Source organism: Pseudorasbora parva, chromosome 24 (genome assembly GCF_024679245.1).
Source record: "Pseudorasbora parva isolate DD20220531a chromosome 24, ASM2467924v1, whole genome shotgun sequence".
NCBI classification, from domain to species: Eukaryota; Metazoa; Chordata; class Actinopteri; order Cypriniformes; family Gobionidae; genus Pseudorasbora; species Pseudorasbora parva.
In genome coordinates, this window is record NC_090195.1 from 17,744,593 (window position 1) to 17,770,876 (window position 26,284).

At 39.3% G+C, this 26,284-nt stretch overlaps 1 protein-coding gene and 1 long non-coding RNA gene across 5 annotated transcripts in view; one reads left to right on the forward strand and one right to left on the reverse strand.

Moving 5' to 3' along the window:
* Positions 1 to 481: 481 nt before the first annotated feature.
* LOC137064213 (uncharacterized) lies at positions 482 to 3,323 on the forward strand. Its single transcript, XR_010901526.1, has 3 exons — positions 482 to 627; positions 741 to 916; positions 2,788 to 3,323. It is a non-coding gene; the product is annotated as an uncharacterized lncRNA (long non-coding RNA).
* A 2,827-nt stretch (positions 3,324 to 6,150) lies between these two features.
* Positions 6,151 to 26,284, reverse strand: part of mllt10 (MLLT10 histone lysine methyltransferase DOT1L cofactor) — a 58,527-nt gene continuing 38,393 nt past the window's right edge. For 2 of the 4 annotated variants that reach the window (XM_067435507.1, XM_067435510.1), the window contains 11 exons: positions 25,537 to 25,709; positions 21,427 to 21,541; positions 19,339 to 19,411; positions 13,997 to 14,169; positions 12,331 to 12,522; positions 11,998 to 12,071; positions 9,781 to 10,118; positions 9,096 to 9,119; positions 8,552 to 8,642; positions 7,863 to 8,084; positions 6,151 to 7,774 (listed from right to left, as the gene is read on the reverse strand). In XM_067435507.1, coding sequence (XP_067291608.1) covers positions 7,727 to 7,774; positions 7,863 to 8,084; positions 8,552 to 8,642; positions 9,096 to 9,119; positions 9,781 to 10,118; positions 11,998 to 12,071; positions 12,331 to 12,522; positions 13,997 to 14,169; positions 19,339 to 19,411; positions 21,427 to 21,541; positions 25,537 to 25,709 — 1,523 coding nt within the window. In that variant the 3' untranslated portion in view covers positions 6,151 to 7,726. The remainder of the gene's footprint in view (positions 7,775 to 7,862; positions 8,085 to 8,551; positions 8,643 to 9,095; positions 9,120 to 9,780; positions 10,119 to 11,997; positions 12,072 to 12,330; positions 12,523 to 13,996; positions 14,170 to 19,338; positions 19,412 to 21,426; positions 21,542 to 25,536; positions 25,710 to 26,284) is intronic. The other 2 variants (XM_067435508.1, XM_067435509.1) reach the window with 2 other exon arrangements.

The window sequence follows — 26,284 nt, forward strand, 5'->3', positions numbered from 1 at the left end:
AAAACAAAAAAACAAAAAACAAAACAAAAAAAAACCTTTTCCCAACATTTTACAAGACATGTCTTTTTAAAATAGGCATATTCTACTTTCATTTTACCGTGTACGATAGGCCTAGGCTAGGCTACTTAACGTTTTTACTGTACCTATATATTTTTTTAATTAGCCTATTTTCCCGTTAAAATTACTAATACTTCTACAGTGTCCCTACGTTGTTTTATAAGAGCTTTAATGGTCCGCGTAAATATCATGTAAATATAAACCATATAGGCTACAGCCTATTAGCTATTTGTCTTTTGTAAAACATGCATAACAAAATGCACGTGTATTTTCTATATTATACACCTTATTGGTTAAGTCCATATCCTGTCATTATAGTCTACATTTATGGATAATTATCAGTGTGCAAGCGTGCGTTTTGGAGACTTTATATCACGGTCGCTGAGCTCCTGTTCTTCGCTGCTGTTCAGCTCCGGCTGCGGCAGTCAGAGGCGGCAGGGAAAATCAGCACACACCGCTGAGAGGCCTGCTGTTACTGAGCACGAGCACAGCACAGAGACAGAGTGTGTATGCCGCGATGTGAGCGTGCAGACAACGACAGACGGAACATTTAGGAGAATTAAACTGATTGTGAGTAGAACCACGTTTGTGTTTATGTACAAGTGTATTTATGGATATGATGGAATTATGTGTATGCAGCCAATATGTGACATTATTGATTAGAGCGATTTACTTCCATTTAGGACATGCTTCCTGTGCCGTATGCTCCTGTGCAGAGCCCAGAGACAGGGTGACAGGGCAGATTAATGTCACGCAGGGGCTCAGTCCCCCCTCTCCCCCATGCAGAGGTCAGTTCCCCCGATCCACATTCACTGTGCCTCCAACCGCCTGGAACTAAACCACTGCGGAGATTCAAATGGTCAGTTTACAGTATACGGGCAATATTACTTTTAAAATGAACCCTTTTCTTTTTCTTTCTAACAGTTAGTTCTATATACGTTAAGATATAGGCTATTGGTGTGTTCTTTTAACACACTTTTATTTTAATAAACACTATAAAATATTATTTAGGCTGGACACTATCAGTTTAACCAATTAGAGCACACACACACACACACACACACACACACACACACACACACACACACACACACACACACACACACACACACACACACACACACACACACACACACACACACACACACACACACACACACACACACACACACACACACACACACACACACACACACACACACACACACACACACACACTTAAACATGGGAATGTTAGATTATTGAGTTACACTGTAATTATACATTTAAATACTGAGTAATATTAATGAACTATACATGTTCTAACTATAGGGTTAGGGCTATGATTAGGGCTTGCTGTAGGGTTAGTTACATTATTACAGTATTACTATCGCTACTGCATGTAAGTGTTACAATGACACTGTAAAATAAAGTGTTACTGAGTATTATTTAAGAGTTTGAGACAGCGCAAAAAGACACTGAAATTAAATGTCTAACAACATTGTTTAGACACACTGGAAAAATGTTCCTTCGCCTGTCTGGCCCTTGCTACATGAGAACAAATAAGCTGCCATGTCTACTGCAGGATTGATTCTCATCAGTTACTCTAAACTTCTTAGCGTGTATTTCTTGGTCCCGTCCGTTTAGGGGTGGGGGGTGGCGTTACTTCGGAAGAAGAATAAGCTTGTCTGCGTATGAAGAAAGATGTGTCTGAGTCCCACCGGGCCACACTGGGACCATTATCCAACAGGAGTGAAACCTGTGGGGGTCCATCGCAGGAGCCATAGGAGGGAGGCAGTGATGAGTTTGGGGGAGGCCCAGGACTGTAGTCCCTGTACCCAGCCCCGCTAATCTCCCTCAATGGCGGGGGAGGACACATACTGTAAGGACAGAGGGGAGGTGGAGAGTGTAAGATGGGGCCCCTCGAGCCGGCGGAAGAGCCCGAAACTCACAGGATCTCGGTAAACGCAACTGTGCAGGAGCAATTCAGAATGTGAGCAACTGTAAAGCCTGATAGATGATTTTCTGGAAATTATTTACTGGAAATAATCAATTATTTGAAAATGATTTATGAATCAAAGCTTTGTGATTTAATAAATTGCCTATAATTTGTTTCTATAATATTATGGTTTATACGATTCACAAACACTAAAGCAAATGTAACTACATTTTTCAGTAACATTGTAAAGATATTTTGAAAATATATTTTTTTTTATTAAATAAAGATTTTTCTCCTTTAAGAATTGCTATGTAATAAATTACAATATATTACGGTATGTACTTTTTTAAAAACACTGAAACCACAATATTTTTAGTAACACTAGAAAAATAATATTTATCCTTTTTGATTTATACCACTATTATGCACACATAAAAAAAAAAAAATCTTGATTAATGAGTGCTTTGGCGGTTTGAAATCTGCCAAGTCAAATAAACAAGCTTACTTGTTAGAAAATTAATTTAAAAAAAATATCTTAAGCTAATAATCCCACTATATTAATTAATGTTTATTTAAATACCGAAAATACGTAGGATGCATTATTTATTTAGCCACAAATTTCAGTCAATAATAATAATAATAATAATAATAATATATATATATATATATATATATATATATATATATATATATATATATATATATATATATATATATATATATATTAAAATATATTAAATAAAAATATATATATTTTTATATTATTATTATATATTATTATTATTATTTTGTTTTTGTTTTGTTTTGTTCAGGCACCCAAACGGACAGAAGTGGCCCTTTATTGGCTACCCAGGAGAGCAAGGGCCGGTGTCCCCATAGGCCTCTGGCAGACTGATTGAAACCGTTGATGTTGGACAGGAGTTCAGCTGGAAACAAGGGGGATGGGACTGAAGAGGGGGTGTGTCCAAACTCCCAAGATGTGAATGAATAAACCCAGAGGAGAAGGAGGAGGGGTGCAGCTAAGAAGTGAAGAAAGATAGAGCATACAACAAGGAAGAGAGAAAGACAGAGAAAGAAAGTTGGAGAGAAAGCAAGCGGTGGAGAAAAAAAAATAGAGAGCATGTGAGAAAGAAAGCAAGAGGAGGCGGGGTGGCGGCAGTGGCATGTTTAAACAGCCTGGACATGACTGACAGCTCTGATAAGGCAGGAGAGAGACGAGTGTATGTGAGAGGCTGGAGGTGGAGGGGGGTGTGGATCAGTCTCCGAATCTGACTGGGAGAGGAAAGTGAGCTATTAATTACTAAAGCAGAAGCAGATGTAACAGAATGGTGCCTGAGCAGCTGGAAATCATCAGCATGACCGAAACGGGGAGGAGAAATAAAGGTGGGAGGGGAAAGAAAGAAAGAAAGAAAGAAAGAAAGAAAGAAAGAAAGAAAGAAAGAAAGAAAGAAAGAAAGAAAGAAAGAAAGAGAGAAAGAAAGAAAGAAAGAAAGAAAGAAAGAAAGAAAGAAAGAAAGAAAGAAATGAACAGTGCATTAGATGCTGTTCACGAGAGCAGTGGGAAGATATTTGCTAATTTGTTTGATTTAATAGCGGTAATACAACAAGGCAGTGCTCTCAGTGGTTCAGAATCATCTGGAAGGATGTTTGATTGGGCCTATTCAGAACCAAAAAGAAAAATCCCATTGCATAGAAAGAAAAAAAAAAGAAATAATAATAATAATGATTAATATCATTGTTGTATTTACACCTTAATTTTTTTCCTAAGGAGTTCTTTGTCTTTTTATTAGGCTAACTTCATAAAGGTAACTAAATCAAGCTAGAGCTGTCAAACGATTAATCGCGATCCAAAATAAAAGTTTGTTTGCAAAATGTGTGTGTACTGTGTATAATTGTTATAATTTTATATAATTGTATAATTATAGCCTACTGTGTATAATTGTATATATAAATACACACACATGTAAGATTTATATATATATATATATATATATATATATATATATATATATATATATATATATATATATACACACACACACAAATAAATATAAACCTGTGTGTTTAAATTGGGCTAATGATTATACACATATATACAAACTATTTTTTTTATTAAAGATGTGATTAATCATTTGACAGCATTATTTTAAACACTACACTAAACAGACTGAAAAGGATTGTATGATTATGAAATAAGTATGAATGTATATACTACAATTATTCAGAATAATTTATAATAACGTTAAATAGCATTAACATTTCAGTACAGGTGTGCACAGGAAGAGGATGGATTGGGAAAATAAACAAAGAGTGAACTAAAGCAAAGATTTACAAAAGTCTGCTCCTCAGATATCTGTGCAAACCTGTCTCTGCCCTTCACACACGTTTAAAGACAGACCGTCTTTATTAGCTCTTTAATTAATGGTTACACTTTATTTTAAGGTGTCATTATTACAGTGTAATTATATATTTAAGTAAGAGTAATATTAATTAACGACATGTTCTTACTATAGGGCTATGGTTTGGTTGAGGGTTAGTTCCATGCAATTATGCATAATTTACTGCTATTAGGTTACTATGTTAAATACATGTAGCACATGTAACAAGGACACTGTAAAATAAAGTGTTACCCAATTAATTAGCAGGTCAGAACTCATAACACATTTTTATTGTGGTCGCATAATACAATTTCAATTTGACATGGTCATTCAGTTACAGTTCTGGCGAGAACGAGAAAGGAAAGGACCATAAATCAGTCACCTCCCCTCCAGCTCTGTCAGTTAGCAGCTTTTGTTACCTACCTGTAAGCCGAATCCATTCCTTACAGGCAGCAGGGGTGAAAATGAATCGTCCCTAAGGATCTTTGGTGGGTTTTTCTATCTGAATCACCCCCTCCAGTGCACCTGGTGGAGAGGGAGTGAGCGACAGGGCTTTAGCAGCTCTATGCCCTCGTCCTCCTATTACCCCATCTGCTCTCTGAGAGGGCATTTACACAAAGGCATCACTAACTGGATGGGAAAGGACTAAATATTGGATCCATCACTGCCGTGCGAATTGGAATAAAAATATTATTAGAGGCTTATTTTAAATCGTAGTTAATAAAAGAGTTCCTTATTTAATCATGGGAAAGGCGAGGCGGCGCCCCACAGAATGTGACATTTTACAAATTTCCAAGAACGCTTTCATCTGATTAAAATAAAGCGAAGATTTTTCAGATGCGTGAATGCTGTCACTGGCTCCATTGTGTGCGTGCCGCTTTGAGCGCATCAGGATAGGGTGGAGGGGTCAGGGGTCAGTGGGTGGTCAGTAGTGTGGACAGCTTGATGAAGCTGAGGGGAGAGAGGGGCCTGCTGTTCCCACAGCAGGAGCGCTCCGAGCCGGCCAGGGACAGTGGGCAGGTCCCTGGGGGTCATGCTGAGAAATGGGTTCCACTCACCAAATAGCAAACACAAGGACAGACTGCAGAAATATGGGGGTCCTTGAGAGTAGAATGGGGGGGGATGACAGAGTTCAGTGTCTACGTCTCCCTGCTCATGCACGGATAGAAGAAATAAAGCATGTGGCTGATGCATTGACATTGATATAGATAAGATAAATGGATATGAATTACATCATTTCACAGAGTGTGGCGACTCCATCTGGGCTGTGCGATCATACTATTGTAGTTAAGGGTGATAGTTCACCCAAAAATATAAATTCTGTCATTTACTCACCCACATGTTGTGCCAAACTTATCTTCTGTGAAACACAAAAGAAGATATTTTGAAGAATGCTGACAATCAGTTTCGGTTCCCATTGACTTCCATTGTATGGACAAAAATACAATGGAAGTCAATGGGAACCGAAATGGTTTTGTTATCAACAAGAAAGAACACAAACATGAGGGTGAGTAAATGAGGACATTATTTGGGTGAACTATCCCTTTAAATTGTGTAAAGAAATTGTAATTATAATCTAAAAGCAGTTTGCACTTTTAACTGGAGAACTCTGTAATTGGAATACTTGTCATGAGGCTGTATTATGAATGAGTCATACTTTTAATGAAAAGCAGTTTGCAAGTCTCTATTCTGGCGCAATTTGGATTTTTATGCATACTAAAGTTCAGTAGAAAAAGAATTATCCATCCGTTTGAATTGCTAAACAACAAACTGTTAAGTAAAAAAGGCACAGCAAGATGGAATTGTTATAAACAGATTTTAATTTATCACTGAAAAAAGCGCAACACTACCAATCTCAGTGTTTTCTTTCATATGAAGCAGGACTCGTGTGGTTTCACTTTTGATGTTTTAAATACAAACTTTAGAGACTTTGCATAATTTCTGTACAGATACATGAGAACGTGGACATACCACATCTATAACGTATAAAACCACATCAACAAAACGGTGCAAAAAAAGAAAAAGAAGTCCCTGCACATACAAAAATAAATTAATACACTTTATTCAGTCACCAGTCTTGTGAAAAGCCTGTTGAAAGATCTGAACACACCAACAGTGCTTTAAAACAGTCCTTCACACCACTAAGTGAATCACAAATATGTATTTACAACAGAAAAGAGGTAAAGGTGTGCTAAACTAAATCTTATTTATTCTGACAGCTTATTCTTAATCCAATATGCATCTGTTGATTTACATAGCAACAAAAGGAAAAGTGGAAAACAGGCGTATTTACAAGACCACAAAATTATCAAGTAGGCTTTTTCTTTTCTTAGAACTTCAAACACCAGACATGTTCATCAAAAGAGCTGAGAATGTTGTACAGTAGTATAAAAACATTTTGCGAGTTGAGCGTTAAAATATATTACCTTGCGCCCAACCCGCAACCAACGCAAATAAATAGAAAAGAACAATAGAAAGGTGGCTTCAAAAATGATCAATGCAGCACAAACATTCGAAATCAGTTTTTTTTTTCTTCAGTGTAATCACTGTACAGGCAGAGATATGCGACTCTCTGAACTGGTATTGCCTGAGTGACGCCGATTGGTATTAATTAATTTCACAAAAACAGATCGACTCTGGGGGGGAAAGGGTGGGGGAGGGAAGAGACTGGCAGCGTCTCCAGCACGCGGCCCCTCGCTGAGAGCTTGGAGATGGGGCCAGGCACTTGGGTTCAGGGCCTGGTCTGTGTCCTGGCTTGAGAGGTAGTTGCTCTTCAAAGAGTGCAGCAGGATCAGTGAGACAGTTCGTGGACCTTTGGGACGCCTCCTCACAGGGGAAGCTCAAGATCGGGATGCAGAGAAGGCCTTCATGGTGCACAAATGTCCGATCGACTCAGCTTTTGATGCCTTTAAATACACAGACGGACAAATACGACAGGGCTTTTATTGAGATTATCGTCACACGTTCCTTGTTAAAGGGGTACCGAGAGGTAACGACGGTGAGCAGAAACTGTTCCAGAAGCGTCTCCATCCTTCAGTCACCATCGGTCTACACTTTCCACCCAGAGACTCGCACCAGCGTGTCATTTTCAGCACACTGTGCACGTGTGTGCGAGCCTGTCATTTGGCCCCCGTGGGACCCAGTAAGTTTACAGCAAGTGATTTACTCAAACTCAGTGCAGCATGTTGTTCGCCAGATGGGCATCAAACTGGCAAGTGTGTGTGTGCGTGTGTACAAATCAAGGCTGGTGCTGGTGAGGGTTTCGTGCGGTGGGTAAACGCTCTGGTCTTGCTGCTCAGATTGCAAGCCTCTTGGGGTGGGCAGAGGAGAGGGATCTATGAGGCAGAACTCCTCCAAAATGTTGTTTTCAGCATCAGGTCTTCTCCTGTCCTGTCACAGACACAGCCTTCTCCCCCAGTCTCTGAATAAAACAAGCGCACATACTTTCAATAAAAAGTGTAATACAATATATTTAATATTTAAAAAATGAATCCATATAATGTCAATACTTTTGTCTGTTTGATAGTTGCAGTACTAACTCCAGTTTTAGGAGTGTTGTTGTCGTTGTGCATGGCGAGGAAGGGGTTTGTGGAGACGGCTGGCTGCATGCCGGGCAGGAGGCTGTTGATTGGCAGCTGCTGCATCTGTATGTCATTCTGCTGCTGTTGCTGTTGTTGCTGCTGCTGTTGTTGTTGTTGCATTAACTGATAGAGCAGAACCTGCTGCTGTTCCTAAACACACAGACAAACAGAGTATGATGAGATGTCTAGACGAAGACGGCACACCCACAGACTGCCCACGGAAGCTCTGATGCATATTGCACAGAAAAGGGGCAAGAGTTTCCTCAAAATTGCAATTCCAAGTTGTTTTTACAAGCTGTCAGGATGCAAAAATAAACACTTTTATTTACCCATTAGGGAGGCTCATAAAAAACGGGTTAACCGACATGGTGTTTGGTATGTAAAAATGTATAATTCTATTTTTGTTCTTGGAATTATGCATGATTTCGGATTCATCTGCCCCTCAATCTTACATTATATCACATATAGGGTCAGACAGGATGCGATGGATCGCGTCCATAATAAGATGCAATGTGGGCTATCCTGATGTATGAAAGTGACATGAAGAACTGTGAATGCTCAAACAGACGCTATATTCTGTGGACGTGTGCTGGAGAGTGTGTAGGTGCTCCTCTTACCGGTGTGACCTGCTGGGAGTTGAAAAGCTGCTGCAATGAGTGCTGATGGAGGAGCATCTGCCTGTGCTGTTCAGTGAAGAGCCTTGCCGCACTGCAAACACAAGTGCATAAGCCCCCATTAGAAAACTAAATGTTTAACATTTCAAAAACATCTTGGCAATGGCCAGACAAAAGAATTACATATAAATGAAAATACAACAGCCTGGTTTCACAGACAGGGTTTAGATTAAGCCAGGATTAGGACTTAAAGTAGCATTTAAGTAGCTTTTATAAATACCCTAGAAAAAAACATTTCTGGTGTGTATCTTGAGACAAAACAATGACAGTGCAAATTGCAACAGCTCAAACATGCATTTTAGTCTAAGACTAGCTTAAGTCTTGTCTGTGAAACCGGGGGAATGCTTTCTGTATACTAAAGTAAGAACACTGTAATGATAACTAATGGATAGGAGAGCTGTTTATGTACACGCAAGAACATAGGCGTAAGATAAGATCAAAGTGAGCAAGTGTGGGGGAAAAAAGGACAAAGCAAGCCAATCCTCACCTGGTTTTCACAGTGGTCATGCTGCTGCGTTCCAAAAAGCACAAGCAAAAGAGAAATCGGGAAGCAGAAAATATGTGAAGAAATTAAGCAAATATGAATGCATCACAGTGCAAAACTATATGGATGAATCTCATAAATATATCAAAGTCACAATTCACCCCAAAATAAAAGAACAACAACAACAAAATATTCAAATGCAATGTATAAATAAACCCCAAAAATATTAAAAAATGGAACTTTCTATTTAAAAAAATTAAGCAGTACAGCTTTTGAAAACATAATAAATAAAAATAATAAAATAATAATAAAAAATAATTAAAAAAATGCTTCTTGAGCACCAAATCAATATATTACACTGAAATGATTTCTGAAGGATCATGTGAAACTGGAATAAGAGACATTAAAATATTAGAATAGAACGTTATTTTAAATTGCAATAATATAATTTTTACTATATGTTTGATTAAATAAATGCCTTGGTGAGCCGTGTGCATTTATTTTGATTAATTTAATATTTCCATGAGATTCGCACATTAGTATCAGCCGCCAGTTCATCACTAATCCAGAACATGTTATCATGACCCTGAAATACGGATCCTCAACTAATGCCTCCCACTTTAAATAAAACCCAAATTAATCAGATATATAATTAACAAAATCTAAGATGATGAGTGCCAATTTGTACCTGTTACTGAGACTGTTTGACATGGGCAGGGATGCGCTGGTAGCTGCTGAGGGATGGGTCATGGGGCTGCTGTTCTGGGCCAGGCTGGGGGAGGTCTGGATCACTCCGTTGAGGGCACCCACGATGCCACTCATGGCCAAGTGGTTACCTTGCAGAGCGCCCATCAGGCCAGTCACCCCTATGGCAGGCAGGGACGAGTTGGCATTGCCAGGCTGGGTGGCCACCCCGGCCATGCCGACTCCATTCACCTGCTGCTGGGGGGGACTGTGGGCCGCAGAAGGAGGGGTGGAGAGAGAGGACGTGCTACTTCCGCTACTATGGCCACCAGACAGGGGATCCTGAAAGGTAAAGAAAGAATAGAGAAAGCACAAGAGCATGAGAGAGAGAGAGAAAAGAGAGGTCAACGTGAGAGGCGCCTCCTGTACCTGTCCAACCAAATAGATGTATCATCATACGAATTACATTTGAAATTACAGGTAGCTGCAAATCACTTAAATATCACACAGCCACCAATTATCTGAAAACTTTACGATGTAACTACGTACTACACCATCACATCACTGAAACACTCGACTAGGGGTGGGCGATATGACCAAAACCCTATTTTGCTTTATGAGAAATGACATTTTCACGATAACTTCATAGATATTTTTTTTTAGCAATTTAAAATAAGAACAAAAGCAAATTACAAAAATAGGACAAACAGACAAAATAAATTACGCTTTCAGGTACATTAGGTTTATTTAACATTAATTATTAGGGTTGCCAAAAGCACCGCTAAGTCGATATATACATTTTTAAAATGTAACCGTACCAGCCTTTCTGCAGTACCAGGGCTCCCTGAAGGGCATCAAAGGTTTCTTTTTACAATGTGTTTTTGCAGCGTTGAGCATTTTAGCCAATCACAATTGTTGAGCATGTGAACGCAATGGCAAGTTAGTCAATAAGAGTTTGTTCAGTGTCAGCTCTACATGCTCGCAAATCATTTCGTTATAGCCAACAAAGTATATCGACGATAAGTATAATGACAATTTTTATTATAACATGAGTTTTCATTCAGTGAGCCTGCACTGCAGCTGAACTAAAGTGATAGCAGCTTTATTGATTAAAAAGGCAGCACTCTTTGATCGCTTTTCTGATATAACCCATTCATAATTTGAATAAAAGTGTTATTTTTCATTCTGTTAAGTACACAACTGCAAAGTTTGGAGAGTGACAACCGTATTAAAATGAGGGAATGAATCTGAAACGGTGATGTTTAACAATGGACAGGAAAAAAAAAAAAATCTAACATAAGGGCAATAGACCTGCCACTTGTTCGGTTACTTGTAATGTGTTTCTTTGTTTTTCATTTCATTAAAAATTTACTTTTGTAATGATTTTTTTTAATGCACTGTTTAACTGAACAATATTTGAAGGCTATATGATATTTTTTTTTATGGGTTTGCTTATAAGTAGTATTAAAAAATGAACAAATGTTTATTGAAACAAAATTGTTAAAAAGCAACCGAAAATGGTACCAAGAACCATGAAATTTGAGTGGTATTGGTACAGAGTAAATTGAATAAATGTAAAAATTAAAACAGCATAACCATAACTATATATAGTTCTTATTTAAGCTACAAAAGTTATTTGGCCAAGAGAATTGAGTGAGTCTTTTGTTGTTTGATTTAGAGTAATGACACCGACAGCAGCAGGTATATTAGGCTGTTGTCACATTAAGACCCCAAGCATGGATCTATCATACTGACAGTTTTTCCCCCACTTAAGACATAACTGACTATTTACGTGAATACTCCACACGATGGGCATTTGTTGAAATTAAATTGTGTTTATTTCACCTTTCACATGCAATAAGCCACGAAAGAAAAGTGAACTGGGAATCATATGCTATCTGAGAGGCGATTCAGTCCTCGTACAGCAATGAGTTCTATTTTTATGACTTTTGGGCTTATTAACAATTTTCTCATTCATGCATGTTTCTTTATCACTGTAACATGTCAGTAACTTTTAGTATTGTGCTACGCAGATATATTTACATACTGTGACATAAGAAATAAAGCAAAATCTATAACATCGTCGCCATGAAATGTATCGTCATACCGCCCAGCCCTACACTCACTATGTACAGATATTCATAATATAACACTTGACTCAACTAAAGAGGTTCTCAGTCCCAGCAGATGGCATCTGCAGAGCAGGGGTAGAGGAAGTTACCTGAGTGGGCAAGGGTTGAGAGGACTCTGTTAAAACACTGCTGCCTAGCTGAATGCTCTTGCTGTGCAGCATGTCTGGAGGAGAGAGAGATTTTGCAACTTGACATGAATGTGGAGACCAGATTAGCTAGAGTTGAGCTGGGAGAGGAGGCTCCGTGAGCAGAACAGAGGGGAGGAAGGGGGTCGGACGGGTGAAAGGTGGGCTCGTGTGCATGTATGTGTGAATATGTGCATCGGGAGGAGGGGGTGTTTGGGGTGGGATTAGATTGTGACGGTCCAGATGGAGTGTGTGAAAACTGTACAGGTAGCCCACAATGTAGCGGAGACTGCTAACCTGCGTGAGTGTTGCTGGGGTACAGAGGAGAGGAGGCAGTGGTGGCCGTGGTGCTTGCGGGGGTGAAAGGCACAGAAAGCTGAGCGCTCAAGCGCTGCAGTCGTTCCTTCTTCATGGTGAGAGTTCGGATTTGTTCCTCCAGGCGCCTGTTTTCCACCTGGAGCTGGTGCAGGGACTTTAGCATTCCTAGAACTGGACACAGAACCCCACACATATAAAACATCTCCATCAAATAATCTTAAAGCATCTTTTTAGTGCTGAATTCAAATGTGTGTATCGATATGTGTGTATATATGATGAAGTGTGCATCATTGATTGTTATTTTCCTTTGTTTATTACAGTGAAGCTGCTTTGAAACAATCTGTAATGTGTAGTGCTGTATAAAAATAAAATGTGACTCGACTTGACAAGATTTGACAGCAAAATAAAAGTGGTTACAAACTATCAACATTAAGTCTTTCTGAAGCAGTGAACCCAAAACCACAAGCGCGAAAACTACATCGACACAAGTGCGGTTCAAGACCTCCAGAGGGAACTACAATGACAGACTTCCGCTCTTTCCCGCACACTCGCGGAGGATCACAGCACTGATCAGGGGCCCGCAACCCCACGCTAAATGCAAACCAGATGCACTGTCAGCAAAACCACAGAACTGGTCCCATATCAGCGGCAAACAGAAACACAACCGCCTAACTGCTTCCTGTGCAGGCATCTCCATGCGTTTGTCAGACTTCCCCCGTCGTCAGAGGAGCCTCTATCATAACAGAAACAGCTGCTGTTCATTCACACAACCCTGACACTACAAACCGACCTGCTGCAACTGAGAGATTCACTACTACCTCCTTGTAAACAATACTTGAAACTACACAGGGTACAAAGACAAAACGGACAGGTAATGAAGCTCAATTATTGTGGTTTCACCAATAAATTAATTGCTCACTTTATGAGGATGAATGTAATTACAGGCTTCGACAGGCATATTATTTAACTGACGTGCAGTAAAACACCATAACTTAAGTAATTCTTGCTTTAAATAAAATATTTTGAATGAAAGCAATAGACCCAAATTTTTCATTATGCATCCTGAGATTAAAAGGGACGAATTATACTGAATATAAAAGCAACAATTTTCATGAGACGAGCCAACGTCGAATGACCATAATTAATAAAGGCTTTTAGCGTACTAATGAGATATTAATTTAAAATGCGTTTTTATATCTGTACTATAAACCCTCTCAGCTAGAATGTGAAAATAGGACAACAGGAATTCATTGATTTTTACATGCAACAGCCAGTGTGTAGTAAGTGGGTGTCCAGGGCGTTGCTATATGGTTACTAAGCTGTTCTGAGTGAGTTTTAGCATGTTGCTATGCAGGTACTAAGTTTTTCTGGGTGGCTGTTGAAAATCGTAAGTTGTTTCACTTTAAAAAGCACTTTCCTTCTCAACAAGCCATATCTTTTCAGATACTATTCATGTCTGGTGAGGGATGAGTTGTGAAAAGTTTAATACTTAAGCTGGTTTAACTGGATCCTATGGCTTAACAACATCCACAGCAAGACCAACACAGTGGCATCAAGACAGCCAAACAACTGAGTGAGTGTTGAGGTTTAGTACTGTACACAGAAGCAACATGCATCATCATATGAGTGTAAATCATCCCCTCACCATCTCCTTGTGAGCCCTGTTGTAGGAGGAACTGCTGTCCTTCATTCCATTGGCGTTCCAGCAGCTGGTCAATGCTGGTAGCCACAGGGGGCAGCGTATCTGAACCAGAGCCGAGCCCTGGAACCAACGGTCCTGATGAGTCATACCGGATATGAAGCCCGCTTAACGGAGACCTAAAAGTCAAAAATAGAAAGCAAGTAAGATGTTTGCACACACAGGTTTATCAAACAGCTAAATTTGTCTCAATGAGAATTTAAAATGTAAATTAATGTTAGAGCAGGTAAGCTAAGCATCACAATGGTACTAGGGCTGGGTGACATGACCAAAAATATGATCACACCGCTTTTATTGATATTTATCACAGTATCATTTATTTACCATTAACAGGGAAGGAAATGCTTTCCACATATTTGTTAGAACTGCACGAGTGTTGCCATCACGGTTTTGTTAAAGGGGGGGTGAAATGCTGTTTCATGCATACTGAGCTTTTTACACCTTTAAAGACTTGGATTCCCATCCTAAACATAGACAAAGTTTCAAAAACTAATGTTGGACGTTTGATGGAGTATTTCTGTGTTAAAAATACTCCTTCCGGTTTCTCACAAGTTTCGGCGAGTTTTTTTCGAGTATGGGTCTAATTGACGTTAAATAGAGCGGAAGGTCCTTGTATGGGCTGTACGGGCTCTTCTCCCGGAAGGGTGCGCGCGCGCGTAACTAGAGGGAGAGAGAGGAAATGCACGCTGTAAACAGTCTCTCAGGTGCAGATCCAGTCCTCCGTGAACACTTATGTCGCGCCCCGGGAAGGCAGCGCTGCATTTGAACCGATTTGAACGCAGAAATGACGGGAAGCTTCAAGGCATCGCTTCAGTCGCGTCGCAAAGTGGATTTCCACGGTCACTGCTGTCACAGGACTTCACCAAATCATACCAAAGAAGTGTGTTTTTGACAGAGCGGTCCTGCTTTGGAAGCTGCCGGTGAGTAAATCAACTTCAAATGTCTCTGCTGTTGGCTACCGTCGCATGAGTAAACATCAGTAAACGATACGATCGCGTGCTTCGTCATTCAAATGCGCTAACGGTTACTCCATTGTTGTTCTGTATAACGTTACACTAGTCTGACGTGCAAAACCGTTCTGCTTGCTACTTCTAAGGTCTAGTCGCATACAATAGTCCATAAACCGAATCATGTCCTCATACACTGCGAGTAAAGACACAGAAATGTGGAGAGGCCATTAAATACAGTAACTTACATACCACAGAGACGGACGTCCTGATGTTGCCGTTTCTCCTGTTCAGTTTATTTCAGCTTCAGATCTGATTCTGGATCATTATCTGTATTAGCTGAGATAGATGGGTTTCTCCACGCTTGAGGACGTCACCGCTTTGCGCGCTTGTGATTCTTTAGCTCCGCCCACACGATACGCCTCCAGGCGCTCGTTTTTTTCCGGAAAGACTCGGTACAGCCCATATTTCTTTTATAAATATGATAAAACTAAAGACTTTTCGGAGATATGAAGGATGCAATACTACTCTATAGGTACTCAAGATTGACATGAGATTGACTGAAACTGAGTGTTTCACCCCCCCTTTAAAATTAAATGAAAGTGTTCAAAAAGAACATTTGAACAAGTTTTATATCTGAAAATCAAGAAACAACAAATAAACAAGCAGCTCTATGCAATTTAAGCAAGATTCTACTCTGTGGGATTTCCTTCCTTATAATGGCCGTCGTCAATAGCAACGCATTATAAAAGCGCACATCTACGTATCACAACAGACACTCTTTCTTTTCATTCTTATGCAACTTGCATCTTTGTTTTTGTTTGTATTGAAAATGAAATCAGAGGACTTTACTATTAAAACTACTATAGTTATTACTATTATAATTACTATAACTTCTTTTGATCATCTTGATCATTGTCTGGACAATTGTTTTGTACGCTGTACAAAATGGATTTATAAACAGGTAACAGCTAAGATTTAAAACATTAATCTCAATTAAATCTATGTAATAACTGTACAATGAATATACATTATTATCTCTTAGAAGTCACCCTTAATAGTCTTATTTGAACTTGTTTGTTCATCTTTGGCTCAAAGCCACTTGCTGGGAACTTTTCTTCACGAAAGCGTCACATCAATTTCAAGCGAGTGAGATAAAAATAAAAATAAAAACCGTGTCCAATTATTTCCCAGTGTTGTCACTGCCTTCTAGCCAGGCTCTGCCCTCCTACGTACTTCCGCCTAATTTTAATTTTCCTTCAGTACTCTGTCTGGGATTGTGGTATATTCTCTGGTCAAATTTTAACTGGTCCAATCAGCGAACAGTGGGAGTGGCTGAGAGCGATCACGTTGATGTCGTGCGCTCGGTTTAAGATGACATGCATCACGACCAAATGTTAGCGATTGGTTATAGAAGATCCAGAGTGGCTCTGGGCAGACCTAATAGTTTTAAACTTTAACAGAGTGCCCGCCTTAAAGGAAATTAACACTTGTCAATGGAGAGTGGCCAGACTCTGTACAAATGAAATGTACAGGAGTCTGGAAGGACCAGGCTAACTGCCCTTTCTTTTCATTCAAACAACAACGTTGCGCAATGCGTCTGCACCAGACTGATGCTGACTGGACAGGATTTACTGAGAGTTTTCAAAATCGTGATAATCAAACATGGTTTTAATGGTAATTCAATTTTAACCTATATTAATAACCATCATTACATTTTATCGTGGTTTTGTCTTGAAACCAGTAATCCTTCCGTCTCCAGAATGTAATCATGCAAACTAGTTTGTTTACAATTAATTTACACTGTTTATTTAATTAAGGGCCTTTTTATTTATTTTTTATGAGATAATACAAATTAATATTCAACTTGAACATTTTAATCAAGCTTTTAAAATGTAATCAACTTAAAATAAAACAACAAAACACAGCATTTTAATGTTTTGTCAAAAAAAGATGTAGCTCAACAGAACTGTATAAATTGAAAACATGAATGAATAAACATATTGTTTGTATGCTATTCCTAAGAAATATACTTTGAGAAGTAAATTTAGTATATAGTAATAATTTATTACTGTCATAATTTCTCTAAGTTAAAGGTCCCGTTCTTCGCGATTCCATCTTTCAAACTTTAGTTAGTGTGTAATGTTGCTGTTAGAGCATAAATAATACCTGTAAAATTATAAAGCTCAAAGTTCAATGCCAAGCCAGATATTTTATTTAACAGAAGTTCCCTTTCAAAGCCTACAGCGAACGGCCAGTTTGGACTACAGCAGGAAGTGCAGGGATGTAATGACGTCACTAGAACCGTTTGTTGACTAACCCTCCGCCCACAAGAACACACAAAAAAGGGGGCGTGGTCTTGTTGCTCTCCCACGTGGAGAAGAGCACGCATTCAGCGTTTGCATCTCCCCGTTATAGTAAGAGGCGGGACTTTTCCGGGCAAAGTGCGCTAAGCTGCTGTCCAATCACAACACGGGAAGCGCTGGCCCAATCAGAACTCGTTACGTATTTGAGAAGGAGGGACTTCATAGAACAAGGAAATCATCAGGCCGTTTTTTAGGACAGAGGAAACAGCGCTGTACAGATAAGTAAATTGTGTGAAAAATACTGTGTTTTTTTACACGCGAAACATGAACTCATGTTATATTGCACACTGTAAACATAATCAAAGCTTTAAAAACACGCGAAGAATGGGACCTTTAAACCAAACTTTTATTTTGACAATTTGTCATAAAGATCTTTTTAGTTTTATTTTCAGTGTAAATGGTGAAAAGCTTGTAAAATGACTCAAAGCAAGTTAATGTGTTCATGTGTTTAAATATTGAGAGCGCAGATGCAGAAATCACAGCAAGCATCAGGTCACGTGTATCAGATGAAATACAGAGGCTGTTGTCAGAGTAAAAATGTCCAGAGCTTATCATTATCGAACCAGTCCTAAGTGGTACAATACCAGCTGTAAATATATGAATAGTTTTTGCTTACAAACACATACTACACCACTGCTATATTAACAACACAGTTGAACTCCTGGTCTGGCATCATGCCTTCAGAGGCAGACGCACTGCTCTGTAAAGCCAAACAGAGTTCAAAGCTCGTGCAAGTGAGAGAGCCTGGGCCTGCGTCTCTGACACCATAAATCTCAGTACGCTCTTGTTTGGACAGATAGCGATCTGTGTTATTATGAATGCATCCAGCTCTGGGCTCTACATCAGGGCTTTCTGGCGAATGTGAATCTATCTCTAGGGTAATTACGACTGGGCTAAGATCCGCACCACAAGGCAATAAATCTCCAGCACAGGACTGTGAATCCATATCATGCTGGATGGCTGCTCCGTTGCGGATCACAGAAAAAGCAGATACAGATTTTTTTGGTTAATCTGAAGACAGTGCAGAATGCTTCTGAATGAGATTTGTGGCCATGTGGGATATATTTAAAGACCATTCATAAAAAAAAGAACACAAGATGCAGGAAAGTGAGAATTGGAAAAAAAGAAGCAAAGTCTAGAGACTCATTTAAAAAAAATAACAGTTTTAACCCGAGAGCTGAGTTTTTAGAATGATGCGTCATGAACAAAAGATGTGAGACATGAGTGCAGGGGTCAAAGATGTCTGTCTAGAGTATATTTACATATAAAACAATTGAAAAGCAGCACAGTGGAATTCAAAAACGTGTTGTGAGAGAACATCCCCTTATACTTTCAGTAATGAAATTGCTGACATGTAAAAACAGTTTACACACAAAATGACAAGCTAAATGCATTTCTCAAAAATACATGAAATTGTTTTGGGGGAAAAATAGCATTTGAAAATAATATATTGTATTATTCATATCTATGCATTAAATATACTGAAGCGGCTGTAAGTATATTACTGTAAATATAAATATACTGCAAGTACATTGCGGAAACATAAGTACAACCCCACCCCCCAACTAAATTACCCACCTCTTAAGTAACAGAAACAATCTAAATGAAAATCGACATACCTTGTCAACCAAAAATATTACATCCCAGAGGAAATGTTTAGCGGTATTTTCACTTCAACATCAATCCATTTTATATCCTTAGTCAGGGGGCAAAAACGCTATATCTTGGGTTACAGAAAATGAATAGTTTTTCTTTCTGCATTCAGAGACATCGCCGCCACATCAAATTCTGAAGCCGGTTTAACTGCGATAAGGGCAACAGCTGAGTGTTTAAAATGCCTGCTGTTCGGAAGGTGAGCGCGCAAGGGAGGAAGCGGAGTGAGTGAATGAGTGTGTTCTGGGGGGGAGGGAGGGCAGGCAAAACCTCAGAGCCTGGAGGAGGGGAAGTCTAGCTCAGGAATGTAAATAGGACTTACCGAGGGGAGAGGCTTGTCTTTGGTGAGTTTCCTCTTCTGGAGAAGCCGAGAGCCCCGTCTCCTAGCTCCTGATCTGAAAGGTAAACAGAGAGCAGTCGATAAGGAGCCGGAGTGCAGATGTGGGCACAAGAGTAGCCTGGGAAATGCAGGAATGTCAGGCTCTATCCAAAGTGAGCCTGGTAGACATCAGATCTCCCTCGCAGAAATCCATCTAGGGGCTGCAGAGTGGTCTCTCTGGCGGCTCAGCTTGCACACTGACACCACTGAGTGTGTCACTGAGTCACCTCTCTCTCTCTCTCTCTCTCTCTCTCTCTCTCTCTCTCTCTCTCTCTCTCTCTCTCTCTCCCCCTCCCTCTGTTCTTCCCCTCACCCCAGCTCTTTCTTTCCCGTGGAGGCTCCCATCGCCCTGCCTGCAGGCCCCATGCCAGACACTGCTTTTCATTTTCTGCAGTGAAAGTAATGAATCACATATGCGCCTCGCCAAGCACAACCCCCTCCCCTCCTTTCTCTCTCTCTCTTTTTCTCCACACCCCCCTCAAGTCACAGTTAGCCAATCCCAGTTTTCTCTTCCTCCCTGCTTCCTCCCCCCTTCCTTTCCTTTCCTTTTTCTCAACCGTCTTTTTAACACTTTCCAGCCCACTACCACCTCAAGCGCAGGCTGGCTCCAGTGGGGGTGCAGGCACATCAGTGCAAGCTGCCCAAAGTCTGGTGTGACTTATTATGTTGCTGACCCCTTGCCTGACCCTGGATCAGCCCTGGGGCTGCAGTGCAGACTGGACCCGAAAGCATCGGGTATCACTTTACAAAATAAAAAAATAAATACAAAAACACAAAGAACAGGGACTGACCGACACAGCGGAAACCTATGAGCAACAGGTGACCAGCATTACTTTTACTTCGTTAAAGTTAAACAAGTCTAGAGGTAGTCTCACAGATCCTGACAAATGTTAAAATAAATCAAATATATCTGACATGCACGTAAAAGGCAAACAAACAGTTATTCATTTTCATATTATATAATATTAATATAATTATGTTTTTTGGTGGCAAATCTTAATTTACAACAGTCATGTTGATTTTCTGCTCAAGAAATATTTTTCATCAACAACATTAATATTTTTGAGTAAATTTTTCCCAGGATTCTTAGATGTAGAAAAATTCCAAAGAACAGCATTTACTTGAAATAAATAATATAATACTTTTATAAAACTTATAATACTTATTTAAAATACTAATTTAAAATAAATACTTATAAATGTCTTTATGGTCACGTTTGATCAATTTAATATACCCTTGCTGAATAGAAGTATTAATTTCCCTAAAATAAAAAATACAAGTTAAATGATCAACCTGTTTAATATATATCAGTACTTTAGGAGTGCTGCGCTAAGAACGAGTACCAGACAAGAGCCGGGCTTGTGCTAAGAGCACGCAAGCTTTCTAGTCTCGAGCGGTGGTCTCTTTAAGGACGGGTGTTCTTCCTCCTATTGTTAGTCAAATGACCCCCTGACCTCTGTTTGAGGAGGGGGGCATGACTGATCCATTATTCCTCAAAGGCTGTGTTCCTCTTTTTCCTCTCTCTCTTGCTTTCAACTGCTCCCCACCCCAACCCCTATGACAGGGTCCTGCAAGCCCATTCGCTCATGACTGAGACCCCCAGGGTTTAGGCAGGGTCCAGAGAAAGTGTTGAGCGACCGGGATGGAGGGAGGGAGTCTAAGGTATGCCTGCCTCCTAAACCCAGGGCAATCCCCTCTGTGTCATCACTGCGGTCATTGTGCAGATTAATGAAATGTTTGAGTGGTAGCATGCTTCATTTAACAGGTATGCACACTTTCAGCTCTCTGTCCCGGGGAGTTTTGTTCTCTGGCTCTCCCTCTCTCTGCGACCTGAGGAGGTAAGGGGGGTGGGGGTGGGGGGGATACAGCTGACCACACATTCCGCATGCACAGGGGAGTAAGAATCGGAGGATGAGGAGAAATGGGAGAAGAGAGCGCAGGAAGCAGGAAGAAAGGATTTGAGAAGGGAATTCTGTGCCAGTGGGAGGTACCAGCTATGGATCAGTGTTTTTCCCCATCTGTGCGTCTCACCTGCTGGGGAGCTGTCGGACTGGGCGATCAGTGCAGCCATGGCGGAGTTCGGATTCAGCCTGTTTCCGAACATATGGGATGGCGCCAGGTTAAAGGATCCCGGTAGTGAGTTTGACTAAGGAAGAAACACATAAGAGAGTTAGACTTAAGATGTAAACACTGTCTAATTCCAAATATTATGGCTGCCTAAGTGCGTGTTCCTGCATGTGTGTGTATGAATGTGCGCGAGTGTTGGCCAGAGGGCTGGATGATAAAACACCATGTCAGCTGGATTTCCCGTGAGCCAGGAGAATTGGCTGAGCCTGCAACAGCAGATCCACAGCCCTGAACAACATGCAGACCATGTGCTTCTGCAGCTAATTATTTAATCCAATTAAGCTATTTCCCTAATAATGTTTGGGATTGGTTGCAGTGTTGCTTCTGAGGTAGCAGCATATGTGCAAAAACAAATTTGGTTTGTGGTGGAGACCACACAAACCTTCACATTACTTGCATTTAAACACTTTTGCTGTAAAACAATGTTGTAAATAACAGTGAATTATAGGAAGGGTAAAGAATTACTGAGAAATGAAGAATTATTAAAAGAGATGATTACTCATTCATTACAATTTGCAGACTACACTACCGATTATTCAGCAAAGACGTAATACATTGATCAAAAGTGGCAGTAAAACAATAATGTAACAAAAGATTTCTGTTTCAAATAAACACTGTTCTTTTGAACTAGGTATGCATTCAAAAAAATCCCGTACAGCTGTTTGATGATAATAAGAAAAGGCTTCTTGAGCATTAAATAAGCATATTAGAATGATTTCTAAAGTATCATGTGACAGAGAAAGAAAAAAAAAAGAGAAAAAAAAGAATACTACTTCAGTATTTCAGAATAAATGCAGCCTTGATAAGCATAAGAGATTTTCAAAAATGTTTAAAAATCTTGCTGACCTCAACATTTTTAATTGTAGTATATTATATTTTGGGATGAAAATCCATTCACCTATTTATTCCATCCTTATTCTCACTGCATATTTTCATAAAATATTTTCATATTTTCATCCTTTCTTCGATTCATCAATAGGAAATAATATTTACTAAAATTACAATGTATTGTATTTTTTGCTGTTATTAAAGAATAATGCCTTTATTTCTAACTTAAGAGATTTCTGACCACATCACACAAACTAATTTTGAACCACTTGCAAATGGGCAGTGAATGCACTCACACAATGCCAATGTTTAAACCAACCTTGAAAACATGCTTCTTTTATGGAACTTCAACCAACATGTAAAAATGTGCTTTATGGCTTGGTACTTTATTTGGACACAGTGCAAAGTCTATCAGGTACTCCAACCCTAAACCTGATAATACTGTCTTAACAATTGTAAATAAAAATGCATTCATTCTATAAATATCATATAATTATAATTGTAATAAATATTAAAAGGTATGGTTAAAAAAAAAAAGTAATATCCTGTGTTCCCCTGGCCCCTCACGGCCCGCAGGCCCTCCCTATTCCTCACACTCCTCTTTCAGGCTGTGTTGAGAGAGGAGGGAGCATGACCAGTATGAAGAGAACCCCTCATCCCACTACACAGCTCTCTGTCCAGCCTGTCAGCCCTCATCCCATCAGCGAGCTGAGCTCAATGCGCCCGCACAGGGAAAAGAGGGACAGCCGGATTGTTTGAGGCTTAGGGCTCTCAGCACCATTGTGGAGGTTAACGAAGAGTGGGACAGAGGTGGGCCTAGGGGGTGTGCGCTGAGGTCGAAGGTCACTGCTGCCCTGCTTGCAACCACTGAATTTTTTCGTCAAACAATTATTCTATCCACAAAGGGAGAGTTAGAGATGGAGAGGAAGAATTTGTGTGCTGATGGATTAATAAAACAACATGATATAAATCAAATAAAAATGAATTGTATTCTTGACCCAATATATACTTTTAAAAACATCACCTGTTTACTGATCTACTAACTACCTAGCAAATAAAAAAGTCAATCATATTGAATCTCCTATGCCATACAGCTTAGGGCTAATGGAGGGTGTTTGCAAGTGTGCGTTAGAAAGGGCTGGACCGCCGAGAGCCTTGCAGCATTAAGGCCATCAGTGGGTCTACTTCATCTCCTAATGTAAGGCCACCCTGCCTGCAGAGAGGGCAGATCTGCACAAACAAAGCCCTGTTGCCTGGAAACAACCGGTTGCTACAGCAGTGCAAGTCAAGACAAAGATGCTCGGGAGAGTGCAAGAGATGGTGCTCAGTCTCTAGTGTGCTTCCAAAAGGCCCATTTGGGGCAGTGCTGGGATTCTGTAAGAATGAATTTACTTTATTATTGCTATCTAAACACACACAGGAGTCCATCAATGAGTAAGAGGGGATTCTGAAGTCACTGATTCCTTTATTCTGTATGTATTAATGATTTAAATATGGTTTCATGAATAAATTGATACTTTCAATCAAAAAATTCTATTTGAAATAAATGCAGTTATTTTGAACTTTCTATTCTTAAAAAAATATTAAACATACTAACTGTTGATGATGATAACGTTTCTTGAGTGCCAAGTCCTCATATTAGAATGATTTCTGATGGATAATGTGACACTGAAGACTGGAGTAATAATGAAACAAATTAAAGAAAATAAACTAAAATTTTAAATATATTACAAATAGAAACAGTTATACGAAATTTGTCATTACTTTTATTTTAAATGCAGCCTTGACGAGCATGAGACTTCTTTCAAAAACATTGTAAAATATCTATATTTATATATAAATATAATTACTGACTCAAAGTGACATATAAAGCAAATATAAAGCCAATTACAGCTCTTTTCTCACAATGTCGTTCTGTTTATTTGACCACACATACTTCTCTGACTAACTAATGCAAACACAATCATGTTCAGCCATTAAGACCATATACTTAGGCAACCTAGTAATAAATACCCTAAATGACTCAAAACACTGTCTTTTAAGAGCTGAAAAATGAGGTCTGAAGTGACAAACTTTACTTCTCCCACTGACATGTTATGCAGACATGCGGCCCTTAGACGGCTTCCTTCGTACTGTTAATATTACTGCTGCAATTACATAAATATTGCATTAACACAACCCAGGCACCCAGGAACCAAAATTAATTTGTTCTGTAGAAAGAAAGAAAGAAAGAAAGAAAGAAAGAAAGAAAGAAAGAAAGAAAGAAAGAAAGAAAGAAAGAAAGAAAGAAAGAAAGAAAGAAAGAAAGAAAGAAAGAAAGAAAGAAAGAAAGAAAGAAAGAAAGACCTCATGTGAGCTACTTAATGCATAAATAGCTGCAACTAACGTTTACATCCAAGCCTTTTAGGAGTTAATTACTATTTGTGCCATGAATGTGCTTTCAGCATTTATCTTGATAAAATTGGAGCAAATTAACACACAGTACAAAAACAATGTGTATAATTCCTTTTAATTGTTAATTTAGTGAGAGATAATGCATTATGGATACGTGCGAGCAGAAAGCTGTGATTAGCAGTATTCACTTTTCTTCACAGATATACACTACAGTTCAAAAGTTGGTCATGAAGATTATTCTTTGATTTCAAAAGAAGTCTTATGCTCACCAAGGCTGCATTGATTCGATCAAAAAACTGTACTATTGTAAAAAATTATTGCTATTACAGCAACACCACATTTTCAAAAAAAATATATATTTTAAAATATTGTATCATGATTTTAATATGCTGATTTTTTTTAAACATTTGTTATTATTATCAATGTTAAAAACAACTGTGCTACTATGTTTTGAGGATTTTTTTTGTTTGTTGTTGATCAATTTAATGCATTTGCTGAGTAAAAGTATTAATTTCTTTATTAAAAACAATCCTACTGATCTTAAACGTTTAATGGTAGCATATTAGGTAGCATATTAGTAGCTCTTGATTTAAAACAAAGTTAAGCTAAACAAAAACACTTTATGTAGTTTTAATTCAGCCTAGTAATAATAAATCACATTTTTATGCTCAAATTAATTTATTTTATTCATTTGCCCATTTCACCAAAACCAAACCAAATTGGTTTTGATATAATCTAACCAACATGCATATGAACAGCATGAATACATAATAAAGTCGGTTAAATACTCACATGTGTGGATGAGGTGCTGGTGAACGGGGTGGTTGGGGGCAGTGAGGTGAGCGTGGACATGGAAGTGACCACAGACTGATGAGCAGGTAACTCGGAATTGGATCCGGACAGAGACCCTCCGAGCACCGCACTGGGCAACGGGGAGGCTACATCACTACTGCTGGGGTACGGACCTGCAAAAAGACAGTAAAACAGCACATCTTCAATAATCACTAAGACAAACGTTTTCTTCTAATTCTCACAGAGTCAAAAATAACATTGTCTTGTTTATCAGCAGGAGATCTGGCATAGCAACTGGGGGCTGTGAACCAAATCAACACAGGTTATGACCTGTAATCTAGTGGTAAAAGCAAAGTTTTAATAGCTGTAAGGGCAACCTCTGTCCTTCAATATACCTACACTAGTTATCCATCTATCTATCTTGTTGCCCCTGAGATGAACTTTGTGGACTTTGAATGGCCTGTCTGACCAGGCCCTCATTACAGCAGACATCGAGAGCAAGCACAAAGCATTTTTGAGTCCTCTCAACATGCACTCTGCACCGGCCTCCCGGTGACCCAGAAAACAGTTCCCTGAATCTGACGACTCACTATTTCTTCTGTAAAAATGACTGAGGGCTTTTCAGGCGGGGCCGGAGAGCCTGGGAGGAGTGTGGCCCATTCATATTTATGTGTCGTTCATGACATGCACGCTGTTTGTTGTTGCTGTTGTTTTATTGATTTTTCCCTCCTTTTCACTCTCCCTCCTC